Genomic DNA, 27,268 nt, shown 5'->3' with positions numbered 1-27,268 from the left:
AATGAGTTTAAAGGTGTGTACTACAAGGCCTGGACTTAAGATTTTCTTTACCTACACTTGTTCTCTCTATATCAGGCTTGCCTTGAACTCAGAGATCTACTTGTCCCTGTCTCCTAGAACTAAAGTTGTGTCTATATTCCAGCAAGAGTGGTTATGTTGTTGGATTAAAATTCCTCTACACAGAGTAGACTAGACATGCAACTGATTTATAGACTTGCTCATGCCTACCTTACAGGTACAAGATAAAGGGGAATGAGATTGAGGGTGTGGAATGGAGGGAAGTAAGAGTGGGCTGCTGATCTACTCAGGCAAATAGTTCCTTCCAATCATGAAGCCTGAGATTGAATACTAGACATAGGGAAAAAGCAAACATTTAGATAGGAAAGCTAGTCCAAGTGTGGGAGCCCAGGCCTTTAATTGCAGCACTCAGGTGGCAAAAGCAAGCTGATGTCTATGAGTCTGTAGCCAACCTCATCCAGAGAGTGGTTTGCAGGGCAGTCACTGCTTCACATAGAGGAACCTTGTCTCAGAAAACACAAAAAACAAAACCAGTGCTGGAGAGATGGTTCAGAGGTTAAGAGTTCCATCATTCATAGCCTGTCTTTGGTCCAATAAGGCTGAGACTCACTCTTACCCATATCTGGCTGGCCTCCACATCAACACATGAAGAGGGACAGTGTCTTTGATCTTCATGCCATGTTCTTGTGCTTGTATTGGCTGTAATTGCTGAGACATGAGATGTGTTAGAAAGGACAGAAGGCACAAGCTATAATCTCGAGCCCTGCCATCCCTGCCAAGGATAATCCATGCTGTAGATTACTGTTAATTCTAAAGAGATTATATCTAATGTGAATCTAGCTACATCTTACTCACAAAGAGTCTAGAGAAGTCTAGCATGACATTGTAACTTGCTCAGTCATCTCAAATCACTGATCTTCTAGTTAGCCCATAAACAATGTTAGTAAATCAATGCCAAAACAATAGTAGATATGAGAATAATAACAGAATTATAACAGATTTTATCACTCAACAGCACACCACAAGTCCCTTTTCAGTTCTCCACAGTCCTGCAGATGAAACTGACCCTAACAATTAGGGTGGAATAGTACTTATAAAGCTTAAAATCTGGGCTTCCGGAAAGAAAATATTTGGGAGGAGTCCCTGGGACTCCAAATTCAGTCTGGTCCATAAGGAAGATGTCTCATAGGTCCTGGAACACTTGAGTTCTCCTTTTCTCCTCAAACACAGGGAAATCAGGCCATGAGTGTTATTGAACATATGTTATCCCAAAAAGCAAGTTGAAGAAGAGAAGGATCTGGAATAATTGTCCATGGAAGGTTCACCTCTGACCTCAGCATCATCAGTAAACTCATCCATGTCAGTATCCATTTGATGCTGAAGAAGAAGAAGAAGAAGAAGAAGAAGAAGAAGAAGAAGAAGAAGAAGAAGAAGAAGAAGAAGAAGAAAAGAAAGAAAGAAAGAAAGAAAATGGTAGACCAAACCATATCCTAGAGCTGAATTGTCAGTGGCAGCTGGGAAAGGTGACAAGTTATCAACCTTCCTGGAGCAGATGGGAACTATTCACACACAGATGTGTTAGAGGGAGGGATCTGTGCAGAGGTTCTTCAATATCTCTGTCTTCATTGCTGGAAGAAATTTGGATGAGCATAATCTTGCTTCAGTTCCCCAAACTCCACTGTCTCCAGCACCTTTATATAAGTGATGTCTACTGCTAAAAGGTTGCAGAACATAGTTGCCCAGGCATGGAAGAATGGATAGGATGTGTAACAGACCATAGAAAACATATGTTTTATTTTGAAGGTATAGTTGCCTGACCACTGTTGCTGATTTGTTTTGTTTGTCTGTTTGTTATTGAGACAGAGTTTCTCTGTGTAATAGCCTTGGCTGTCCTGGAATGCACATTGTAGAGTAGGTTGGTCTCTAACTCACAGAGACCTTCCCTTGCCTATTTCTCCTGAATTCTGGGATTTACAGTATGAGCTATCACACCTGTCTTTGTCTGGCCACAGTTAACCTGAATTCCAGAACTGCTAGGGCTGCATGAAGAAACCCTGTCTTGAAAAACTCTACTTTTGTTTTTTGGGTTTTTGCTTGCTTGTTTGTTTGTTTGCTTGTTTGTTTTTGGTTTATTGACTCAGGGTTTCCCTGGGTACACTTGCCTGTCCTGAACTAACTGAGGACAACAGGCTAGCTTTGAGCTTACTGAGATCATCCTGCTTCTTCTTCCCTGAGTGCTGTGATTAAAGGCAAGTACAAACACGCCCAGCTAAAAAATATTTTCTAAATATGGGCTCCTGTAGATTTCCAGAAGGGGCAATCCAATCAGAATGTATTGGACCTTTTGTTCTTTATACTGAAATACATTGGTAAACACACTTAAATAAAAACACATAGATCTGATTATAACTAGGGGCATAGAAACATAAACTAGTCTTTAGAGGAGGAAATATGTGTAACCCAATGTAGACAGAGCTTTAGCAAGGTTTTAAGGCTGCTAGATCTCTTGTTTGATGATGAGTGTGGTTTTTCTATGTAGCCCCTGGCTGTCCTGGATCTCACTCTACAGAGCAGACTGACCTCCTAGACTGTCTCCTGAGTGCTGGGATGAAATAGTGCATGGTCATTGCTGGCCTGGTAATTCATCTTTTAAGGGTTGATACTTTAAATATGCTGTTTAATTTATTACCACATAATGATATTTTTCAGTGATCCATGGACAAGAATGAGGGTGTGGTTCCTTGCAAGTATGCTGTATATTTAGCATGAGTTTCTGCACTGCATCGTCAGGCTTCACGCAGAAAAGGTATTAGTAATATAGTTGTAATGAAACAAACATAGAAAAAATACTATATGCAATGAGTTCACAGTAGTACACATAAGTGTGTAATATGAATAAAGAAGTGAAAGAGTAAAATATGTTCACCCACCCCAACCCAAAGGCCACAGTGTCCCTGTCTTTTATTTCTGGCAATCCTATGTCCATCTACTTCTTTCTTTCTTTCCTTCTCTTCTTCTTCTTCTTCTTCTTCTTCTTCTTCTTCTTCTTCTTCTTCTTCTTCTTCCTCTTCTCCTTCTCCTTCTCCTCCTCCTCCTCCTCCTCCTCCTCCTCCTTCTTCTTCTTCTTCTTCTTCTTCTTCTGTATTTCAAGACAGGGTTTCTCTATGTAGCCTTGGCTGTCGTGAAATCACTTTGTAGGCCAGACTGGCCTCAAACTCACAAAGGTCCACCTACCTCTGCCTTTGCCTCCCAAGTGCTGGGATTAAAGACATGTGCCACCAAGCCCAGCTCTGCCCCTCTTTTTCTAACCAGTTATTAAAGTGACCGAGAGGAATCCAAGATTGGCTGTGGATAAAATCAACCAGGAATTCAAGATTAGTGAACATTGCTAAAAATCACAGGGGAATGGATTAAATGCCAGCTAGGCTCAGTGGTGCAGGCTCAGTGCCAACCATCCCTTGCACTATGAAGGGAAGGTAGGTAGGAGTTTTTGGAGAGGTGAAAGCCAGCACTGGAAAACACAGCTAACTTTATCAATTAGAACAGTGGTTCTCAACCCTCTGAATGCTGTGACCCTTTTATATAGTTCCACATGTGGTAATAACCAACAATAGATTTTTTTTCCTACTATATAAATGCAATTTTGCCACAGTTATGAATCCTAATGTAAATAATGATATGCAGAATATCTGATATGTGAACACTGTGACAGGGTCATTGTACCATTAAAAGGGTTTAGATCCATGTTCTGTCTTAAAAGGTGAAGCTGGAATGTAGATCAGACATTGGAAGCTTTTCTGGCCTGCTGCTATAATCTAGGTTATATCTCAAATACAAAAAGAATGCTCAAACAGGCTGTGATGGTGTATGCCTTTAATTCCAGCACTCCAGCAGCAGTGGCAGACAGATGGGTGAGTTTGAGGCCAGCCTGGTCTTCAGAGTGAGTTCCATTACAGCCAAACCTATACAAAAACCTGTCTTGGAAAACAAAAGGTCAAAGGTCAATCCAATTGGGTGTGGTTGTACTCCAGGAACAGAGAAAGGTAGACCTCTATTAGTTGGAGGCCAGATATGACTACATAGAAGTTGTCTGCTTGCTTGCTTCTTTTCTTCCTTGCTTTCTTTTGTTTCTTAGTTTTGTGGTTTTGTTTTATTTTTATTATCCAAGACAGGGTTGTAGATATGGCTGTCCTACAGCTCACTGAATAGACAAGGCAAGGCTGGCCTCCAATTCAGAGATCTGCCTGCCTCTGCCTCACAACTGCTTGTATTAAATGCATGTTCCACCACCTGCAGAAAGAAAGAAAGAGAGAGGGAGGAGAGGGCTGAGGGGTAAATCTCTATGAGTGAGAGGCCAGCCTGGTCAGTATATTGATTTCCAGGCCAACCAGAGCTACAAAGAACTTGCTACAGGGGTGGAGGTAGGGAATAGTAAATAAATATTGGTCATGTCTGTTGTTGTTGACAATCACTGACTTAGGGAAACTGGCAGGAGAATTGGCCTCAGTATAGGGTAAGAATCTATCAGGAAACACTAACAAAAAAAGAAGCAACAAAATGTAATAAAATGCCATCTTGATCCGTGAAGAACTGCATTTGACCCACTTGGGATTTTTGTTTGCTGTTTTTGAGACAAAGTCTCATAGCCCAGCCTGGTCTCAAACTGGCAAAGTAACAAGGTTGTCCTTGGCCTTCATTTTCCCCACATATACCCCTCATTACTGGAGTTGGAATGTGGGAAAACACATCCTGCATTTTCATAATTTTATTTTCAGGTCATAGCAAAATGAGAAAGAAATAATTGTTCACTGTGGTTGACTTGATTCTTTGAGGCTATGAAAACTTCATGGTTGATAGTGGAGCTCACCATTTTGTTTGTTTCCTCTTTCTTCTGAGGAAAGCAAAGGCCTTTCAGGAGTCTTCCCATTTTACACCTTTGAGTCAGCTGAGGCAGAGGGATTACTAGGAGTCTCCTGCAGCTCTATAGGACCTGTATCTTCTTTCAAAAATACTGTCTAAAAAAGTTGCCTAGGTGAGGAGAGATGGAGAGTTATCCTGCATCCCTGATTGAGTCTTTCTTTTTCTTTTTCTTTTTAAAGTTTATTGGGTGTTTGGTGTGGAACAGATACTGTGGTTAGGACACAGCTGTAGATCATTTCTAAATTAAAGAGTCCATAAGTCTCTGTGTAAAAGGCTGCTGAGAGCCTAGGGAGATGATGAAGTCCTTGGATGAGTAATGCTGGGGTTCTGTTAGGAGAGAAGTACTGTGAACAGAGAGATTGTGCTGAAGTTTCAGGGTCAGGGACACCAGAGTATTATGTTAGGCCTTGGTTGAGTAAAAGACTAGGTCAGTCCTACATGATGATGAGAGGGCTGTGACAAGAGTGGTGTGACGTGAGTGATGAGACACCAATGGCAATATCCTGGACATTGTCCTCCCTGATAGGTCCAAGTGGTGATCTCTATGAGGAAACCAAGAACCCCAGAAGTCACTGTTTCATACTACCAGAACTTTCTCTTATTCTCCACCTAGGAGCCTGAAGACCTGCCCTGACATAGAGACCCTCTCTGTCTCTTCCTGACAGCTCTCACCATCAGACTCGAATGATCTATCCATGAGTCTGCATCAAAACTAGCTCATATACCTGAACTTCAGTGATGTAGTAGTATTCAGTGCTGTTTTCCTACTAGGCCTCTCCATGTTGTTCTGGAGAGAGTTTCAGCCACTCTTAAGACATTGAGTTGGAGGATTGTAGGATGGACACTCCCAGCTCAATTCTCTTCTGTCTTCTTTGATCCAATACAACATGCTCACCAAGATCTGCTTCCATGAAAATGACATGCCCATGGATGTCCTTGAGTGACTTTGCTCTACATGGTAAAACTGAATCAGTTGAATCACCAAGTGTACCTGGCCCCCCAGAGAGCTCAAAGACATTCTTTACTCTCTCATAGAGTGATGTGATCACAATAAACCTGAGCTGTTGGGTGCTCTCAGGGTCATGAGGTAGCTCAAGTCAGTCACTCTCTTCCATATAACTGTCCTAGAAGTCATGATCTTGTTGTTTCTTTGTTGAGGTCAGACTTTGTCTTTTTTTTTCTTTTGGTAATGATGGGAGAAAGTTAGTTCTGAGCACTGAGAAAAGAGAGATTACTCCTCCAGGGAACACAGACCAGTGAGTCTATGTATTATGGGTAAGATATGATATAGGAGGTTCAAATAAGAGGGCTCAACATTGACATGGAGAACCATGGGTCCATGGAGAAAGAAGACTCAAGTATAATACAATTCTAATATTCTAAAGTGGGTGGTGGAGGTACATGCCTTTAGTCCCAGTACTAAAAATACAAGGTCAGGCAGATCTCTGTGAGATTCAGATCAGCCAAGGCTACACAGAGAAACCCTGCCTCTAAAAACCAAAAACCAAACCAAACCAACAAAGGAAAATAAACCTAAAAAATGCCTTGTATTCTAAAAGTCTGCTGGTACAAAAGAATAAAAAAAATTTCTCATTTCCCATTATCCCAGAGGACATCTGTTTCGGGCTAGTGTCCAATTATAAATGAGTATATACCAATTGTATCTTTCTGGGTCTGGGTTAACTGTCACAGGTCTAGATGAGGGAAATAGGGTAAAAGAGGGAGGGAAGGGGAACAGGAAGATACAAGTACACGGATAGCAATTGAGATGTAATCTGAATAAATTACTTAATTTTTAAAAAGAAAATAATTTCTCATGAATGAAGTATTAGCTTAATGGTCAGGCCATGGAAACCTAGGTGTTCACTCTTTGATGTCTTTCTTGGACTTTAACCTAGTCACTATGTTTAAGTTCTTGAGACTGTGTGCCTGTGGAGAAGGGGAACTAAGTCACTGTGCTTTCTGATCAGTCAGCCAGAATCTGTGGAACTAGAGCCTGGGATTAAAGGAGGACATCATAATACTTAACTGTTCTGTTTTGTTTTAAATCTAGGATTTTGCTATGTACCTTAAGCAGGCCACTTACTCACTCTGTGTAACAAATTTAGACAAATTTACAACTCCTGTCTCAGCCTCTCTAAAGTGAGTTCTTCTTGGGGACAGTAGGTCATATGGCCAATGTTTAGCCATCTTGTCCAAGTCTGCACCTTTAAGTTTCTGTTTCTCCCAGAACTTGCCTTTTACCAGAAACTAACTGGCCCTGTTATGGTTTAGCAGTTAGACTAGACAAAGATAGAGCAAGATATTCTGTGTGGCAGAACATTATGACCGTGCCTGGAATTCCCTGTGTTTTGAGATAGACTGCAGATGGGTTGCCATAGCAGTATGCTTCCCTGTCTCCTGCCTTATAAAAACTGCTGCCTGAAAAATAAAAGTTTGAGAACTTGATCAATATTCAGACTTGCTCTCCTTCTTTGTGTCTTGTGTTTTGTCCCTCACTCAGGTGATTGTCCTCCTGACTTTAGTCAAACACTCCCTGGTTGGAGCAAGTTCTAAATTATAAGACACTTTAATTTTGACATGGTGTCTCTTTTTTTTTCTTAACCAATGTGCACTACAGTCATCGGGGAAAGATCAGGTGAGGGGAAAACACTCAACAGAGGCTTTAAACAAGCCACTGTCCTTCCCTGAGACCCAGTGCCCAGATCTACAGATTCAGGGAACTGGATGGAATGAATGGTCTTGAAATAGTTCCAGGGCTGAAATTTTGTGAGACAGGAAAAGCTGAAACAGATGCTCCATGTGCCCTGCAGGATTAAGTTGCTGAATTCAGGTGGACACACACACCTAGAACGTGCTCCCAAGGCCTTGACTAGCCCCAGGAGACTAATACTGCCAAGTCTCTTCAAAGCCAAACTCCAGCTTTCAGCAAACACGCAAATCCATCTCTCTCGCACTCACTGCTGCTGTAGCTACCACTGGATTTCTCCTGCTCCAGAGCTCCCAGGGGTATAGCGTGCCCCCACCTCATTGTAATCCTCAGCTGGTAGGGGGTGCACAGCACTCTGGGGATGGAAGGCATCTTCAAGTGGTGGGGAGGATAGTACTGGAGGTCTGAATAGGGCCGGAGGAGAGAACAGAAGCCCCAGCATGAAAGAGGAGCTCTGTCCTCCTTGTGAATCACAAGGAAAGGGGCAGGGAAAGAAGGAGACTGAAGGTGGGCAGACACATCCTGCATTACTCCCAGTCTCAGGGAACATCGGCAGGCCTGATCTATAGGATGGCAGGTGCCCCGTCTGGGGGAAAAGAGTGGGTGTGTTATAACCAAAGCTTTCTGACAGATACAGGGTCTCATAAGCATGATCTTCATGGGGAAAGGAGGGGTAAGGGGGCCTGGATGGTGAGAAGTCCATATCAGTGCCAAAGGGGGGACCCGATGAGGAAGGGAAGCTGCAGAGAGATGAGTGTGGCAGGGGTTCTTCCTTGAAGATCACAGGCAGGAACTTGAAACTTTGAGTAGTACTGCACTTACTCCAGCCGTTGGAGATGTAGTAGCCCTGGACTGGCCGGATCACGTGCTTGTTGCTGTACTCTGGGATGGTGAGAGTCAGTGTCACCTCACTGCTCTACAGCCAATGCAACGCAGCCTCCTCCTCCCACTGTAGTTTTCCATCAGGGCCCCACAAAGTTGGAACTATTCAGTACTAGCTCCTCACCTCCTCTCACAGAGCAGGCACTGGGACAGTAGGCCTCCACCTGGGGAAGCACCTGGGCAGAGCGCTAGGGGCACTTGATGGGCACTGACGCCGCCTGGACAGAGATGACTTTCCCACTGCCCTGAGGAACGTGAACACGGAACACCAGCCACACTCGTGTGTTTTTGTGCCCAATGTCTGTCTCACCCTTCCACAGCTCAATGTCTGAATTACTAAGCTTCAAGGTTCCAGCATAGTCGCTGTTGGCAGCCATGTTGTTCTCTGGGAGCAAGGTTATCTCCAGCACTTTGGTACCACTGACTACAGCTTCATAGATGGCCATAGCCACCATCTTGCTGGTAATACGGTACACCTGGTAGAAGGCATGCGGCCGCAGGCTCCTTTCATCTGCATTGCCAATGAACATCTGTAGAGCGAGTGGTTTCTCATTGTAGCCTAGGAGCTTGGCCAAGGGGTGACCTCCTGGAGCAGCCTTGAAAACTCCTCAGTAGCCCTCGGTCTCATAGTCGGCCTAGTGGTGCGCTCTAGGGTGTACCTTGATCCTCAACTACAGCTGCTCATATTCGCTGGGCAAAGTTCAGTCCAGAGGAGGTAGGCAGAGGTCCTGAAGATGGGACTGTGTCCCCGAATCCGGGCCTTGGACCAAGAAAGGGGAGAAGGCACTGCTAGTTAGTCCATGCCAGCCACCTCGTTCCGCAGAGTTGGAGCAACCACAGCATCCTCTGTTCCCGAAGGAAGCTTGCCATTGCAGGAGGCAGTCTCCTCAGACCAAGGTAGGGCCACTGCCTGCTCATTAGAAGTCCTCTGGGTTTTCTGAGGGATGGTCTGGGTTGGTGTAGTACCCACATAATCAAAAGGGCCAGGGAAACTAGGGACCCGGATCAGAGGCAAAGGAGGTGGTGGAGGTGGTTTTGAGCCCTCTTCCCCGAGGCTGCCCTAGCAAGATAAAGCTGGGGAGGCAGAAGATGGGGTTCCAGAACTGGAATAGCGCCTCTTGCCATAAGGAGAAGCAGGCTGAGAGGAGGCTATGATGGTCCCAGTAGCCCTGCGGAGTAGCCAGCTATTCTCCAGAGTTTGGCATCCAGAGCTTGGACAAAATAGGTTGCATGGATCCTCCAGAGTCCATGTTCTAGGGGAAGCACAAGGCGAGGGCAGTGGAGAGCTTAGGCCAAAGCAAGAGGTTGCTTCATTAAGTTCAGACTACATCTCTTCACATGCTATATGCAGGGCTGCTTCCTCTGAGGCATCAGAGAAGAAGCTCCAGAAAGACAGGCTGCTGCTGCTGGAGCTCGGGCTGAAGAAGGCACCTTCACCCTCCCCTCCTGCCTCTCGGTAGCCCTCAAAGCCTTCTGGTGGCAAGTAATCCCCCAGCTTTCAGGAGTATCCTCCAGCGAGGTCCCTGAGGGTTGGAGAGATGGAGGTGATCTGAATGCTAGGACACTCGAGAACACGACCACCTCCAGCACTCCCACACTCCCTCCTGGGCCCTCCAGCATCAATGACCAGGCTGGTCGGCTCTCCCAGCTGCCAGGTGAAGAGGTGGGATGGAGTGGTGACATGGTGTCCTTTATACAGCTCTGGATGATTCAAAACTCACTTTGTAGATCCAACAGGCTGGTCTTGAACTGACAGAGAACCACCTGAGATTAGGCATTATTAACCATGCCAAATTTTCTTTTTATTAGTGTGTATGTTTCAAGACAGGGTTTCTCTGTAAAGCCTTGACTGCCCTGGACTCTCTTTGTAGACCAGGATGGCCATGAACTCACAGAGATCTACATGCCTCTGCCTCCTGAGTGCTGTGCCATGTTTTTCTTGACTTGTTTTGCTTTACTGAGACAAGGTCTCAATATATAGTTTGACTGACATGGAACTCATTGTAAAGGATAGAATGGCTGTAACTAATAGACCTCCACTTCCTTTTGTCTCCTAAATAATAGGATTAAAGGTGTGCACCACCACTGCTGACATACCCTGCTGAACATGAAGATTAGAAATTCAAGGAATGCCTGAGGCATGAAGGACATGCTTATAGGATTTCTACCTTTCTGAGGATAAGTTATCTGGAAATGGGTCAGACCATTAGTGGATGGTTACAGTATGCATTCTACTTGCTGTGAATAAGTTGTGCAGCAGGTACAATTTCAACGATAAAAATATACACTATTTTGCAAGAACAAGAAGATGCCCTATGGTCACAATAAGTCCTATGATGGCCCATCCCCTTGAGCTATGATGGAAATCTAAATTCTAACAACTGCCCCCATGCACATTTGTTGAACATGTTAATGATCAGGGTCTTCTGTAGGAATGCCACTGTGCTCACAATCACATCACTCTCCAGTGATGGTTCTGTCTTGAGGGTGATTTTCAAGAGTCCTTACCAGTTAATAGATTGTACGGAGTTAGCAGGAATCACAATGACATGTGAGAACATGAAGATTTGTTTTTCAATAAGGGCCAATGAAAATAGAGACTAAATAAGATTATTTTCTTGCTACCCGATACAGTGACAAAGGGAGTAAAATGGCTGGCTTTGGTACTCCCTTAACTAAAGACAGAGCTCACAACTGAACTACTGACAATCAGGTCTCAGGTCACACAATTCTCTAGGCAAGGGCTTTTGCTTCATCCATCTTAAAAATGTTTACAGCACTTTATATCTGAGTGCCGAGAAATGAAATCCCCCGCCATTCTCTAAACCAGTCTTCACAAGAGAGCAGGTCTACATTGTTCAGTTCAGTTTGACAATTTTGTTAATGAAACCCATCAAGCAGCCAAACAGAGGAGAAGACAATATCATAAATGACTTCAATGCATTTTATTACCAAAAGGCCTTGGACCATAATTTTCTTGATCATACTTTTTGACATGGCAAAATATCCTAAGAGTAAATGTAAAAGTGAAGTCAGTAATTGAGTAGCATACCAGAGGAAAGCATTCATATTCTTAAACTGACCTTATATTACAACATGGAGAAGCCACTTGTTACCCTGCTATGATAAAGACACATTTAGAAATGCAGAATTAACTTAATCAATCCACAGGACATGGTTCCACTGCTCTTCATATCATGTCAGCTCCCATGTACTGAATATGTTGAACATAATTTTGATTCCAATGCACAAAACTGGAACTAAATCCAACTGTCCTGAGACTCCTTAATGAACATCCATTCCCTGATTTTGATGTTTCAGCATCCAGAAACAACCACGTCCTATTTACTGCCAACATGGACAAAGTCTGGTCTTCATGTCATAGACACAGCTCTGACAGCATTCAGAGCACATGGCTGTAGCAAATGTGATTGTTTTCAGCTACCTTTTGGCCACAATTATTTCCAGGAACACAGAACACAACTGGGCAAATTTGTCCACAAGGATACAACCCAAGTCATCATAGCATTCTAGAGGAGCAGGGTAGAGCTCTACAGTCAGCGTGTTTAGACTGCGCATGCAGTGCAGAAGGTCCTTCAGTGCAGCCATGGAGAAGTTGTCATAGAAATGGACTCTGGTGAGCTGGGAGCATTGGCTCACAGGAGGGAGGAGAAAACTGAGGTTAGAGTCCTCCAGGCTGCAGTGCTCTAACTCCAGCATCTGCAGAGTGTCGGCTACATTATCCAGGAGGACTTGGAGACCTGTAGGATGGGACATGGGTAACACTATCCCACTGAGGTGCATGTGTTTCAATTGGCAAAGATTCTGACTCCATGACAAATGTTTCAAATCTGACTGTGAGAGATGGCAGTGAGTAATAGACAAGGGTTCCAATGGGGTATTCAGGTATCTAGGGAAAGATCAAGAAATATATTCTGGCTCATGTTGTTGGAGGACATTACTAAGTTTGACACTGAATGGGGGAACCACATAAGCAAAGTCCATCTACACTTACACTGAATGTCATCACTGAGGAACAGCTTGAAGGTGTCTACTCATGTCACTATCTCCTGAGACATAGCACCATCTGGTGGGTTGTTCTCAGAACACAAGCATGCAACTCCCCATCCTCCCTGGCAGAAGGAGAACTAGATCTTGCTACATCATGCCAGGAGGACATACCCAGAAAGGAACATCACATAAAGTTTCTGGTAACATCTTAGCTTGTGTCCAACTGTGTTCATCATTTCCTTGTTATCTCAAACAACCTCTATCCCTTATTTCAGTGCTCCACCATTGAAACTGATGAAACTGTACCCCAATGTCACCAATTCCCATCTACTAAATTCCAACCTGTATTAAAATCATCTTTCCCTCCAGGCAGAATTAGAGGCTGACAGAGACATCAATAGAGGAACTAACTAATTTCTGTTCTGAGACATCTTTGTAAAGAGCTCCACTAGGAACCACAGGTGTGGGTCCTCCCCAGCTCAGAGCCCTCTACTTTGACTTGTTCCCTTCCACAGTCTTAGTCTTAGAGAGGATCCCAAAGATGAATACCTAAAGGTCATTCGTTGCATCTGACCCACCAGTGTAGTTGTCATACTTGCAATGCAGCTTTCTACACATTTCCTACCCCAGCTCAAACTGTGCTAAATGAATGGGAATTGAACCAAGTAACCTCAGTTAAGAAGGATACAATGCACACTGAAATATTATCATGAGTCTCTAGGTGTAAAATCCACTGTGGCTGGCACCCACAGGTGCTCACTAATGCTCACAGTAGAGGGAAAAGTTTGCTGACATAGTAGAAAGGGCTCACAATCATTCCTTACCTGAAAAACTGTTTCATGAAGTCCATGGAAAGGTGGTTGCCATTCGCATAGAGATGCTGGAGACAGTTGAGTTTGGAGAACTGAGAAACGAACTTGGGGAGGCACTTCTCTTCTATGTCTGCCAATGCATTTTCAGCTCTTCCCGTGTACAAGTAGATGTGACTTAGACAGATTTGGGGAAGATTTCCCATCTAGCCAAGGCAAGGTGCAAAGTGACCCAGGAAGGACAGGTCCTGGCTTGTAAAATGTTCCAATTCTTCTATGTAATGTGGCTCGAAAGTGTCCAAGAACCCCCAGATGATTTACACAGGGAAGGCACATATCTTCATCTTCAGACAGCACAACTGCACAGAGTCCTTTCTCTGCTGGTCCCACTGCAACAAGCACCTTTGGTGTTCTTCTAGCTGGAAGTAGAGGTGGAGGTCAGTGACCACCTTCAAATGGTGCCTCTAAGCATATCTATGAATGCAATTTTCTACTTGCTTCTCCCTCACAGTCTCTGCTGAGTGGGCTCCATTCTTTCCCCCAGCCCATATATCCCAGAAATCCTGGTGCACATTCCTTAAGTCGAGCACTTGAAGCTTGCACCTTTTGTGAGGGGGAAAAACTGAAATTTCAAAATGTAACTCAGGAACCAACATGGAGGCAGCTTTTAATCCACCTTTATAATGTTTGTTCCAACATAGCCCCTCACGCCCGCCAGGCAAGGACGTTTTGTCAGGGCTAAAACTGGATATACGTATTACTTTTCTCTATTCAGCGTCTGTGGACTTGTCTCTTCCACATGTAAGAGAGACACTAGGGATACATATCTTCCACATCTAGTATCTGTAGGAGAGACAGGGAAAAGCTCCTCCTACTTGGGGTACATATACTCTGAGCTGTCCTCCATTCCTGACTGTCATTTATATCAGTTCTCAACTTGAGCAGTAGTTCCACAGACCTCCAATCCAAAGACATCAGAATACTCTGTCCAGTTTTACCCCATTCACCCTGACCTAACCTGTGTCTCACCACTAGCCCAGTGATTTCCCTTCTAGCCTCCTTGGGCCTTGCTTACCTGGGATGAGCCTTCTGCATGAGCAGAATGTCTGTGCCATCCAGCCCAAGTTGCAAGGTCTGTATAGATGCCACACAGGCTATCAAGAACCTATAATCCCAGCCCTTTTGAGTAAGAAACAGGAGTCCACATCAGTCTAATCTTTATTGTATATTTAAGGCTCATCCAAGTTAGGGAAAACTAGTATAATATGTTTGTAAATGTCACAATCCCAGCACTTGGGAGGCAGATGCAGGTGGATTTCTGTGAGTTTGAGGCTAGCCAGGTCTACAAAGAGTGTTCAGGACAGCCAAGGCTTTGTGTAAAAGAGACAACATGCCTCCAAAAAGTAAAACAAAACAAAACAAAAGCCAACAAAAAAAAGAAAGAAAGGAAAAGAAAAAAGGTTTTTAAATGTCAGCCTGGCATGGGGGCACATACCTGTAATCCCAGCACTCTGGGAGGCACAGGAGATGGATATCTGTGAGTTTAGGCAAGCCTCATCTACAATATGAGTCCAAGGAGCCAGGGCAACCCAGAGATATCCCCCATCTTTTAGAGATTTATTTATTTATTCATTCATTCATTTATTAGTACAATATTCTCCTTGCATACGCTCCTATGTGCCAGAAGAGGGCACCAGATCTAATTATAGATGGAAATGAACTACACTCTGGTTTCTGGGAATTGACAGAGGTCTTTTGGAAGAACACTCAATGCTCTTAACAAGTGAATCACCTCTCTAGCCCTGAAATCCCTTCTTTTTTTTTTTTTTAAAGTCTTTCTGTGGTCATGCATGCCTTTAATTCCAGCACTCAGGAAGGAGAGACAGGTAAGTTTGAGACCAGCCTGGTCTACAAATGAGTCAAGAACAGCCAAAGCAACACAGAGCAATCCCTTCTATTAAAAACGAGACAAAACAAACAAAAACAAAAACCTAAAACAAGCAAACAACCCAAACAACAAAAACAAAACAAAGATTTTAAATATTTTAAATGACTTTATGGAAGTTCTTCCTTAGTGGGGTTTGTTCCTACTACACATGTGTTCTAACATTCAGCCACATTCCAGGTCATCTAATTCATTCTGTTAAATTATATGTAGAGATAAGGATTCTTCATGCATCCCACTTTACCCTGGAATGTGATCTTTTGTGCTCAGTACACGAACTGAGTTTCCAGGTGTGGCTGCTGTATGATACCTGGCTCCTAGTTTGCATATATCTCTACTTCTACATTTGTATATCTATATATCTATCTTAGACATTCATTGTCAAATAGACAAGGCTGAAGCAAACACATTGCTACTGCATTGGTTCCAAGATCAGCTGTGACTTGTGGCTTTGGTGTATGGAGACATCCCCAGCACTCCTTGTAGGCTAGAATTAAGAAAAAATTCAGTTCATATAACTTTCAGACCACATTCTATAAAATACAGTTTAAAAATTGCAAAGGGATTAAATTAGAAAGAAGATCCTAGCAAATTGCAGAATGAGCCTTGAAACCTGGCCAGATCTAGAAGGATCTAGAGTTCAAGGTCAGCCTTGCTTAGTTAAGACTCTTTCTCTAAAAACTCAGGAGAACAAAGAAACTACCATATAAATTCCCATGTAAGGACCATTTCTCATTAAAATCAAATTATATCAAATATAAAATTTCAGAATTGGGAATGTAACTCTAGCTTGATAGAGATAAGGCTAGCCCAGCATGCAAGAAGCCTCGTTATGGAGGTGGATGACTTACCTGATATGAACACTGGTAACAGAGCTATTTTTCTCAGTGGGGTTGTAAGACCCCCTCCCCTGTGCACCCGCCATAGCAAGCATAGCAGCAGCAACGCTATCTTGCAAGGCAAGACTAGAATAATAGGTTCCCGGGATAAGATAAGGCCTGGAGCCCAGAAAAAAAAGATAAAAACATGCTGAGATAACAGAAACAGTTTGTCCTTGTCAAACAAGATATTTATGGTCGGCCACCTGGCCCAGAGAACGGGTAAACTGTTCCTAGAGCCCATCTGATGACCGGGCCATAACCTCGCCTCATTTAAATTTACCAATCAGAGCCCTGTAACTATGCTTCTCGCTTCTGTACCCGTGCTTCCCGCTAAAATCCCTATAAAAGGCCCCCAAAAGACTCGCTCGGCGCGCCAGCCTCTCCAGAGACTGAGACGAGACGCCCGGGTACCCGACCCCCTGCAATAAAGCCTCTTGCATGTTGCAACCGAAACCTTGGTCTCGCTGGTTCTTGGTGGGGGTCTCCACGTTAAGACCACTGTGCTGGGGGTCTTACAGGGGTCACACTGCAACTCCAGGCTCAGAGTCTCTGGTGTTCTACTGGACCTCCTCTGAGCCTTTTGTGCACCTTCCCCTTTGCCCTTCCACATGTAGCCCCACCTCCCTCCCATAAGCCCCTGTCTGATTGGTCCAATGAGTCTCTACCCATTTAATATTATTAAAGATTGATTTTTTCCTATTGTTGGCTGATTGACTCAGACCTTCATATGTGAAATCAAGAACACTGAACTGGAAAGTCAAGATTCTGCTGGGTATGGTGGAACTGGGTTTTAATCTCAGCACTTGGGAAACAAAGGCAGCCATATCTCTGTGAGTGTAAGGATAGTGTGGTCTACAAAGTGAATTCCAAGGCACACAGGGATACATACAAAGTGACCCTGTCTGGAAAAACAAACAAATGAACAAACAAAACAAAACAAACACCAGGAACAAAAGTCAAGTTTCCATTGTCTGCTTGCTTGATCCATTTTGTATGTAAAAGTACATACACTAATTTATGTTTGGTATATTTTAGTGTGTGTGGTTTTAGTGTCTGTATGTGTATTTGTTGTAGTGTGGTTTTAGTGTGTGTGTGTACTTGGGTGAGCAATGAGTTTTATGATAGCCAATGTTTACATATGGAGATTTTTTCTCAACCCTACAAAAGCAAAAAAATAAAATAAAAAGAAAACTCAAAACAAACAAATCCACACACATATGTTGCAGATGTGAAAGTCTGAGTTGGGTGGTGGGTACCTGTAGTTCTAGCTATCATGAGGTTCTGTTGAGACAACATCTTTTCCAAGGAGTTCTAACCATCATGATCAAGATGGATATTTTCTCTCAAAGTGTGAAAATCAACAGCAAAGCATGAGATGAAAGTCGAACAAACAATAAAGGTTTATCAATACACCTCTATAATTCCATCACGTGATGCAATCATTTAATTTCCAGAAGCAAACTCAGAATCTCTGTTTTTCAGGCCAGCCTGATCCACACAGTGACAGTAAATTTCTTTAGCTATGCATAGGGTGCATGCCTTCAATCCGAGCCCTCTGGAGGCAGAGGCAGGTACATCTCTGTGAGGTCCTACCCAGGCTGGTCTAGATGGAGGTTTCCAGGATATCCAAAGCTATACAATGAGACCGTTGCATGATATTCTATCCTAATGTGATCCCTGAGGGGGTGAACCATAAAAACCAGCCATTGATCCTGTTTTGATCCCTGAGACTGTAAACTGTAAAAACATAATCTTTTCTTTGATGTAGTTGAGCCCTAACTCATACCTTTAATCTAAGACATATCAACACTCTCTCTCTCTCTCTCTCTCTCTCTCTCTCTCTCTCTCTCTCTCTCTCCCACCCTCCCTCCCTCCCTCCATCCATCCATCCATCCATCCATCCATCCCTTTCCCTCTCCCTCTCCCTCCCTCTCTCTGTTTTCTTTTTCAACAAAGCATTTATCTGTGTAGCTTTGGCTGTACTGGACTCGATTTGTAGACCAGGTGACCTCAAACTCATAAAAATCCTCCTACATGTGCAAACAGAATGCTGGGATTACAGGTGTGTGCCACTGATCCTGGCTTAACATTTTAAGATCTCTTCACTGTGTTTTTCATGCCAAACAAAAAACTATCTTTTTTTATTTAAGAAGACAACTTTAACCTTATATGTTAGTTTGAATTGAATGACCAAGCTGTCTGATGATCTTTCTTTTGGAAATCTCTCTTGTTCAAAGCTAATCTTTATCAATTTGATGGTATCCATGGCTTTTCTTCACCTGTGGAAACAAAGGCAAAGGCTCTTCCCAAAGTAACACACATCTTGTTTCCATTCTGGGCTCAACACATCTTTAAAATACACAGAATGATTTAATTCAGCAGTTTTTTCCTATTATCCAATGTCTCCTTGCAGATGGTGTTTCTTTTTCTTTAGCATTTAATTTTTTAAAGATTTATTTATTATTTATACAGTGTTCTTCCTGCATATAACACCTGCAGGCCACAAAAGGGCACCAGACCTCATGAAAGACAGTTGTGAGCCAAGTGGTTTCTGGGAATTGAACTCAGGACCTTTGGAAGAATAGTCAGTGCTCTTAACCCCTGAGCCATCGCTCCAGCCCTGGCATTTAAACAATTTTAATTTTAATAAAGCACTGTGCAGTAAATCTTTGGGGAGCTCCATTTCCCCTTTCTGTTTGAGGTAAGATTAGGTCTTTCTATAGCCACATATCCTGTATGACTGTGTGGTATACCTGTAATATACTTTATGTTGTAATATGTAAAATACTGCTTCATTTTACTAGTGCCATATGCTGGAGCATTTTCAGTCTTAATCTGTATATGTTTCACAATTATAAGCCTAAATTCTAATAAATATATAAATACAGAATCAGCCCTTTCAGGGCTTGAAGCAGTTGTCCGGTGAAATCTTGAATATATATCTCTAGTATGATGCACATATTTCAATTTTCCAAACTCTTCAAAATGAAACACATCCATTTGCCAAATTTATATTAAAGGTGTCTGTTAGGTCTTAGCCACACAAAACAAAACACATGTTTTCACAGTTCTCAAACTCAGGGATCACAATGAGATCAAAGAGAAGTTTTAGTAGTCTATACCCCCATAGACCACATTGAGATCAAATATCCTGCAATGCGAGACCCTGTGGGGTTGCAAGAAGGTGTTCACATTGGGGGAGCAGAGTCCATGTCAGAAGTAGTCCCTACTCCCCATATTGTGGGACCCACAGGAAGACTGTACTGCCTAGGCACTACAACTCAGCTGAGTGTCTAGGGACTGGCCATGCATTGTCCTTGTTGGTGTATCAGTCTCTGGAGCAACCCTTTCCTCCATTCTAATTTTAAAATGTATATTTTATTTATTGTAATTTATTCATATCACCTCCCAAATGTTATCCCCTCCCTCTTATCTTCACATTGCTACCTTCTATTCATCTTCTTATTCTCCTCCTCTAGACCTCTGGGAAGAGCCTATAATTAGGGCAGTCTGCATCCCTTTCCACTGGATGCCCACTAGGCTGTCTTGCCAAGGAGCAATGGCCAAGTTGTAGGCCCACCAGTGCATGTCAGAGGTTCAGTAGCATTCTCACCTTGCCCCATGTGGAAAATCCACAGCTCATTGGCTACATCTGAAAAAGAGGTCTTGGTTCTTTGCGTGCATTGTCCTTGATTGGAGCATTAGTTTGTGGAGCCCCTCCCTCTCCCATCACCCCATGGTGCCTCTATCCATAGGCTTTGGTGGTCTTCCTGTGGAGCTCCTGCTCCCTCTTGGACCTTCCATTCCCCAACTCATACTTATAACTCTCAGCACTCTGCCCAATGTCCAGCTTTGAGTCTCAGTAATTGTTCCTATCTCCCATTAGGTGGAGTCTCTCAGGACATCTATGTTGGGCTAAAATTCTCTTGTGAGTATATACCATGCATATCTTTTTGGGTCTGGGTTATCTAACTTAGGATGGTCATTTCTAGTTCCATCCATTTGCCGGCAAATTTCAAGATTTCCTTGTATTTAAAGTCTGAGTAGTATTCCATTGTGGAGATGTACCAGTTTCTTTGTCCACTCTTCAGCTGAGGGGCATACAGGTTGTTTCCAGATGCTGGATATTACGATTAGAGCTGTTGTGAACATAGATGAGTAAATGTCCTTATTGGATGGTGGAACACCTTTTGGATATATGCCAAGGAGTGGTATAGCTGAGTTTTGAGATAGAACCATTCCAAATTTTCTGAGAAAGTGACAGATTGATTTCCAAAGTGGATGTACAAGTGTCCACTCCCAACAGCAGCGGAAGAGTGTCCCCCTTTTTCCACATCCTCACTAGCGTGTGTTATCACTTGAGTTATTGATCTTCACCATTCAGATAGGCATAAAATGGAATCTTAAAGACATTTTGATTTACATTTCCCTGATGACTAGGGATGTTGAGCATTTCCTTAAGTATTCCTCTGTTGAGAATTATCTGTTTAGCTCAGTACCCCCTTTTTAGTTGGGTTATTTGGTTTGGTGGTGTTGAATTTCTTGGGTTCTTTATATCTTTTAGATATTAGCCCTTTGCCAGGTGTAGGGTTGGTAAAGATCTTTTCCCAATCTGTAGGCTGTTGCTTTGTTCTCTTGACAGTGTCTTTTGTTTAAAGAATCTTTTCAGTTTCATAAAGTCCCATTTAGTAATTGTTGACCTTAGAACATGAACTGTTGATGTTCTGTTCAGAAAGTTGTGTCCTGTGACAATGAGTTATAGGTTCTTTCCAACTTTTTCTTCTTAAAGATTTAATGTGTCTGATTTTATGTTGAGGTCTTTAAACTATGTGGACATTAGTTTTGTACAGGCTGGTAAATATGGATATATTTGCAATTTTTACATGTAGACATCCAGTTGGACCAGCACCATTTGTTAAAGATGCTGTGTTTTATCCACAGTATGGTTTCGGTTTCTTTGCCAAAAATCAAATGACCATAGGCTTCTGGATTTATTTCTGGGTCTTTGATTTGATTCTATTGGTTAACTGGCCTATTTCTATGCCAGTACCATGCCATTTTTATTATTGATCCTCTATAGTATAACTTGAACTCAGGCATGGAGATTCTTCCAAAGAACTTTTATTGTGCAAGATTGTTTTATCAATTCTGTTTTTTTCATTTTTCCATATGACACTGAGAATTTATCTGTCCAGTTATATAAAATGTTCTGTTGGTGATCTGATAGGGATTGCCTTGAATGTGTAGATTGCTTTGGGTAGGATGGCCATTTTTACTATGTTGATTCTCTCAATCCATGACCATTTTCTGATACCTTTTTCAGTTTCCTTCTGTAGAAAGTCACAGTTTATTCTTATAAATCTTTCACTTGCTTGTTTAGAGTTACATCCAGATACTTTATATTATTTGAGGCTATTGTGAAGGGTGTGGCTTCTCTAATTTCTTTCTCAGCACATTTCTCATTACTATCCAGGAGGAATACTGACTTTTTGAGTTTATTTTGTATCCTGCCACTTTGCTGAAGTTATTTATCAGCTATAGGAGTTCCTTGGTAGAATTTTGGGTCACTGATATTATATCATCATACCATCTGCAAACAGTGAAACTTTAATTTCCTCCTCTCCTATTCATATCCCCTTGATCTCCTTTAGCTGCCTTATTGCTCTAGTAAGGACTTCAAGTATTATATTGAAGAGAAATGAAGAGAGTAGACAGCCTTGTTGTGTCCCTGATTTAAGTGGAATTGATTTAAATTTCTCTCCATTTATTTTGTTGTGGGATATAGGCTTGTTTATTGCCTTTACTATGTTTAGGTATGTGGTGCTTTATATCCCTGATCTCTCTAAGACTTTTAACATGAAAGGGTATTGTATTTCTCAGTGGGTTTTTCAGCACCTAAAAGTTGATCATGTGGTTTTTTCCTTCAGTTTGTTTATACGGTTGATTAAATTGATGGATTTCCATGTTTTAACCATCTCTGTATACCTAGTATGAAGACTACTTGGTCAAGATGGATGAGAGTTTGGATGTGATATTGAATTCAGTTTGACAAAATGTTATGAGTATTTTTGTATCAATGTTCATAAGAGAAATTGGTCTGAAACTTTCTTTCTTTACTGGGTCTTTGTATGACTTAGGTATTAAGGTAACTATGACTGCGTAGAATGAGTTTCGTAGTGATCTTTCTGTTTCTATTTTGAGGAATAATTTGAGGAGTATTGGTATTAGTTCTTTGAAAATCTGGTAGAATTCTGCACTGAATCTATTTGGCCCTAGGCTGTTTTTGGTTGAGAGACTTATGATGAATTCCTCTATTTCCTTCCGGGATATAGGACTATTTAATTTTTTTTTTGCCTGATCTTCATTGAACTTTGGAAAGTGGAATTTATGTAGGAAATTGTCCGTATACTTTAGATTTTCAAATTTTGTGGCATATAGGCTTTTGAACTAAGACATAATTATTCTTTGGACTTCATCAGTATCAGTTGTTATGTTTCCCTTTTCATTTCTGATTTTCTTAATTTGGGTAGTCACCATTTGCCATTTCTTTAATTTGGCTAAGAGTTTATCTATCTTGTTCATTTTATCAAAGAACCAGCTCTTGGCTTCATTGATCCTTTGAATTATTTTCTTTGTTTCTAATTTACTGATTTTAGGCCTGAGTTTGATTATTCCAAGCAATCTACTCCTCTTGAGTGTGTCTGCTTCTTTTTTCCTAGATTTTACAGGTGTCCCATTATGTTGCTTGTTATGCATTGTCTCCAGTTTATTTACAAAGGCACCTAGTGTTATGCACTTTTCTCTTAACACTGCTTTCATTGTGTCCCAAAAGTTTGGATATGCTGTTCCTTCATCTTCACTTAATCTAGGAAGTCTTTAATTTCTTTCTTCCTTTCATCCCTGACCCAGATGTCATTGAGTAGAGCATTGTTCAGTTTCCATGTGTTTATAGGCCTTTTGTTAGTTCTATTGTTGATGCTCAGCTTTAGGCTATTGTGGTCTGATAAGATGCAGGAGGTTGTTTGAATGTTTTGCTATCTGTTAAGGCTTGTTTTGTGACCAATTGTATAGTCTATGTCGGAGAAGGTTTCATGTGGTGCAGAGAAGAAGGTATATTCTTTTCTGTTTGGGTAAAAAGTTCTGTAGATGTGTGTTAGGTCCATTTGTTTCATAATCTCTGTTATCTTGGTTATTCTCTATTTAATTTTTCTCTTGATGATTTGTCCGTTGGTGAGAGTGATGTGTTGAAGTCTCCCACTATTATTGTGTTGGGATCAATGAGTAATTTAAACTTTAAAAGTATTTATTTTACAAACTAGGTGCCCTAATATTTGGGGCATAGATATTCAGGATAGTAATGTCTCCTTGGTGGATTTTTCCTTGATTAGAACAAGTGTCCTTCTCGGTCTTTCTTGATTAATTTTAGTTAAAAGTCTACTTTATCAGATATTAGAATAGCTCCCCCCACTTGCTTCTTGAGTCCATTTGCTTGCAAAATCTTTTTCCGCCCTTTCTTCTCAGGTAATGTCTCTCTTTGTTGTCGAGATGTGTTTCTTGAATGCGGCTGATGGATCTGGTTTTTGTACCCATTTTCGTAGCCTGTGTCTTTTTCTGGGGAGTTGAGGCCATTGATGTTGAGATATATTAGTGACCAATAGGTATTGGTTCCTTTTATTGTAAAATTAGTGATGACTGTGTGTGGCAGTCTCTGTTTCAGTTTTGTTGATGTGAGATTATCTTGGGTGCGGTTGACCACATTGTAATGAAAATTTCCTTCTACTATCTTCTGTAGAACTGGGTTGGTATTTAGATATTGTTTCAATTTGGTTTTGCCATGGAATATCTTGTTTTCTCCATCTATGGTGATTGAGAATTTTGCTGGATATCATAGTCTGGGTTGGAATCTGTGATCTCTAAGTATCTGGATGACCTCAGCACAGGCACTTCTGGCTTTCATGGTCTCTGTTGAAAAGTCAGGCATAATTCTGATGGGTCTGCCTTTATATGTTACGTGGCATTTTTCCATTTCTGCTTTTAATGTATTTTCTTTGTTCTATAGGTGTAGTGTTTTGATTATTATGTGGCAGTATGAATTTATTTTAGGGTCTAGCCTGTTTAGTGTTCGGTAGGCCTTCGTATGTTCAAGGGTATCTCTTTCTTTGGGTTAGGGAAACTTTTTCTATGATTTTCTTGAAAACATTTTCAGTCTGTGGGACTTTGCATCCCCCTTTTCATCTACTCCTATAATACCAGGGTTATGCCTTCTCATGGTGTCGTTGATTTCTAGGATGCTTTGTGTCACAAACTTATCTTTTAATATTTCTTTGGGAGATATTTCAATTTCTTCTATTTTATCTTCAGCCTCTGAGATTCTCTTCTCCATATATTGGCTTCTGTTCATTATATTTGTCTGTATGATTCCTGCTTTCTTCTTTAATTGTTCTATTTTGAGGTCTTTCTCAGTTTGAGATTCTATAATGGTGTCTTATTCCATTTTCCTGTCTTGAACCGTTTACCTCATCTCCTTTGCCAGTTTGATTGTGATTTCTTGTTTTTCCTGAATGGCCTCTTTTCCTTTGTTTGTATTTTCCTGAAATTCTTGGAAGGATCTATTCATTTCCTCTTTATAATTCTCAAATAACTGTGTGAGAATAGTTTTAAGATTATTTTCCTGAGATTCAGCTGCATTGGGGTATCTATTGATGTCTGGGCTTTCTGTTGGAGCCATGCTCTCTTTATTTTTGTTATTTGTCTTCTTACCCTTTCCTTTAGGCATCTGTTAAGAGCTTGGCATGTCTAAGCTGGCAGTCACAGGGGTGAGTACCTTTCAAAGGCAATTGCTTCATATACTGGATTTGCAGACACTGTCTTTCTGGATTATAGTAGTCCAAGCTCTGCCACCTAGAATCTGTGATTTCTTGGGGTTCCTCTGGCTCCTTGTTCTCCTCCGGAGAATCAGCCACAAGTTAGAACAGTGGCTTGTATGTCACAATGCTGTGTTGCTTCCACTGTGTTGATCCTTTGTTCCTCAGGGGGCCTACCCTGCTCCAGTACTCAAAAAAGTTCAGTATTTTGGAGATTGTGGTTCTCAACCTCAGGGAAGACCAGCTATGGTGGCAGTGGAGGCAGGAGTAGAGTGGGGGTGGGGTTTCTTTTTATTATCCATACTTGTTTTGTCTGAGGAGTCCACAAGTCTGTGGCCCATTTGTGCCCCTGTTTTGCTGTTCTGAGCCACTGCAGTGGACCCCCTGTTCCCCAGGGTTTCCATGCTTTTTCCCATATTTGGAGGAGTGCAGGGTGTTCAAAGTTTGTGCCTTCCAACCTGGGAGTTGTCCAACTGCAATGAAGGGGCAGCTTGGAGTTCCTGGTTTGTTTCCTTCAGTCTGTTTCCCAGCCTTTGCTACTCTGCTTTCTACATAGAGTCCATACTGTGCCCTGACATTTTGTCCTGCCTACTAATGTCCACTTATAAGTGGGTATATACTATGCATGTCGTTCTGGGTCTTGATCACCTTGCTCAGGATGATCTTTTCTCGTTCAATCCAATTGCCTGCAATTTTCAAGATTTCCTTGTTTTTAATAGCTGTGTAGTATTCCATTGTGTAAGTGTACCACCATGTCTTTATTTCTTTTTTTGGTTGAAAGACATCTAGGTTGTTTCTAGATTCTGGCTATTGCAAATAAGGATGCTATGAACATAGTTTAGCAAAATCTTTGTTGTATGGTGGAACATCTTTTGGGTATATCCTGAGTAGTGGTATGGCTGGATCTTGAGGAAGCACTATTATCCATTTTCTGAGAAAGTGCCAGATTGAATTCCAAAGTGTTCGTACAAGTTTGCATACCCACCAGCAATGGAGGTGTGTTCCCTCTTCCCTACAGCCTCGCCAGCAGGTGCTGTCACTTGAGTTCTTGACCATAGCCATTCTAAAAGGTGTAAGATAGAATCTCAGAATCATTTTGATTTTCATTTCCATTATAACTAGGGATGCTGAGCATTTCTTTCAGTGTTTCTTGGATAAATAGACATGCAGTGAGACCAGCACCATTCCTTGAAGAGGCTATCTTTTTTTCCATTGTGTGGTTTTGGCTTCTTTGTCAAAAATCAAGTGTCCATAGTTGTGTGAATATATGTCTGGGTTTTTGATTCAGTTCCTTTGGTCCACTTGTCTGTTCTATTTTTTATTTGATGGTTGCATCAATTTATTCCATTTTCTCTTCTATACCTGAGAATCTTTCCTCCATCCCTTGTATTCTCTTGGTGATGCTTACCTCTGCAGTTCTCTCTTTCCAGCCTTTTCTCAGTTTGTATCTTTATTGTTGTTTCCATTTTCATCTTCAGATCTTGAATACTTTCATTGATTTCCTTGACCTGATGTTTTTCATTTCCCTGAATTTCTTCCAGTTATTTCTTTATTATGCTCCTCTTTCATGGTTTCTCTAAAGGCCTCAATCTGTTTGGCTGTATTTTCCTATATTTGTTTATGGATTTTATCCATTTCTTTATAGACCATGGACAGAAGAGTTTCAGATGCACATTCTTCCAGAAAGCCAACTTTCTGAGCTCAGAATAAAAACAGTGTCTCCCTCCTGTGGTGGCAGACTATAATGACCTTGGGCCAAAAGTTATGAAAAAGCTGGGTCCTTTCCAAGAAACATTTCACAGCTGCCTTGAATCCAACCTGGAAGCTGGATCTGCATGATGTCTTGGGTAGCCTCCTGACATTTATATACCAGAGCTTTACAAACCAAGAGTCCTTGATTCGGGGAGGGAGTGCGTTGCCTGACTCTTCTTTTGTTTTAGCACTTGTGCTTGTCCCTTTTATCTTTAAACTTACTTTGAACTCTTGTTTATAGATGGAAATTAAGAAGAGAGTGAATTGAAACTTAGTTTCTTGTCTACAGATGTCGTATTTTGGCTAAGAGTCCAGCTTGTGCCTCCTAAAGTCTGAGTCTCAGACCCCATTCAAAGGACCTAAAAGTGGAATGATAATCCCTGCAGGGGAGAGCATAAGAACCTGGCTCCCTTCTGCTTGAAAATCCATGAACACCCACATTCACCTCTGTTCAATTCTCAGCCCTCTGTGTGACT

At 41.8% G+C, this 27,268-nt stretch overlaps 1 protein-coding gene and 1 pseudogene across 2 annotated transcripts in view; both read right to left on the bottom strand.

The window, feature by feature from the left end:
- LOC311600664 (PRAME family member 12-like) overlaps positions 1–14,446 on the bottom strand; it is a 37,981-nt gene extending 23,535 nt beyond the window's left edge. The window contains exon 1 of the mRNA XM_084787633.1: positions 14,426–14,446. Within this exon, the coding sequence (XP_084643759.1) occupies positions 14,426–14,445 (20 nt within the window). The 5' untranslated portion in view covers position 14,446. The remainder of the gene's footprint in view (positions 1–14,425) is intronic.
- On the bottom strand, positions 7,844–10,213 carry LOC311599067 (nuclear factor of activated T-cells, cytoplasmic 4-like; annotated as a pseudogene). Its single transcript has one exon. The product of its transcript is annotated as a nuclear factor of activated T-cells, cytoplasmic 4-like (transcript).
- Positions 14,447–27,268: the final 12,822 nt, after the last annotated feature.

This window comes from Acomys minous, assembly GCF_964271855.1.
Source record: "Acomys minous genome assembly, chromosome: 6".
NCBI classification, from domain to species: domain Eukaryota; kingdom Metazoa; phylum Chordata; class Mammalia; order Rodentia; family Muridae; genus Acomys; species Acomys minous.
This window is presented reverse-complemented; position numbering and strand designations above follow the sequence as displayed.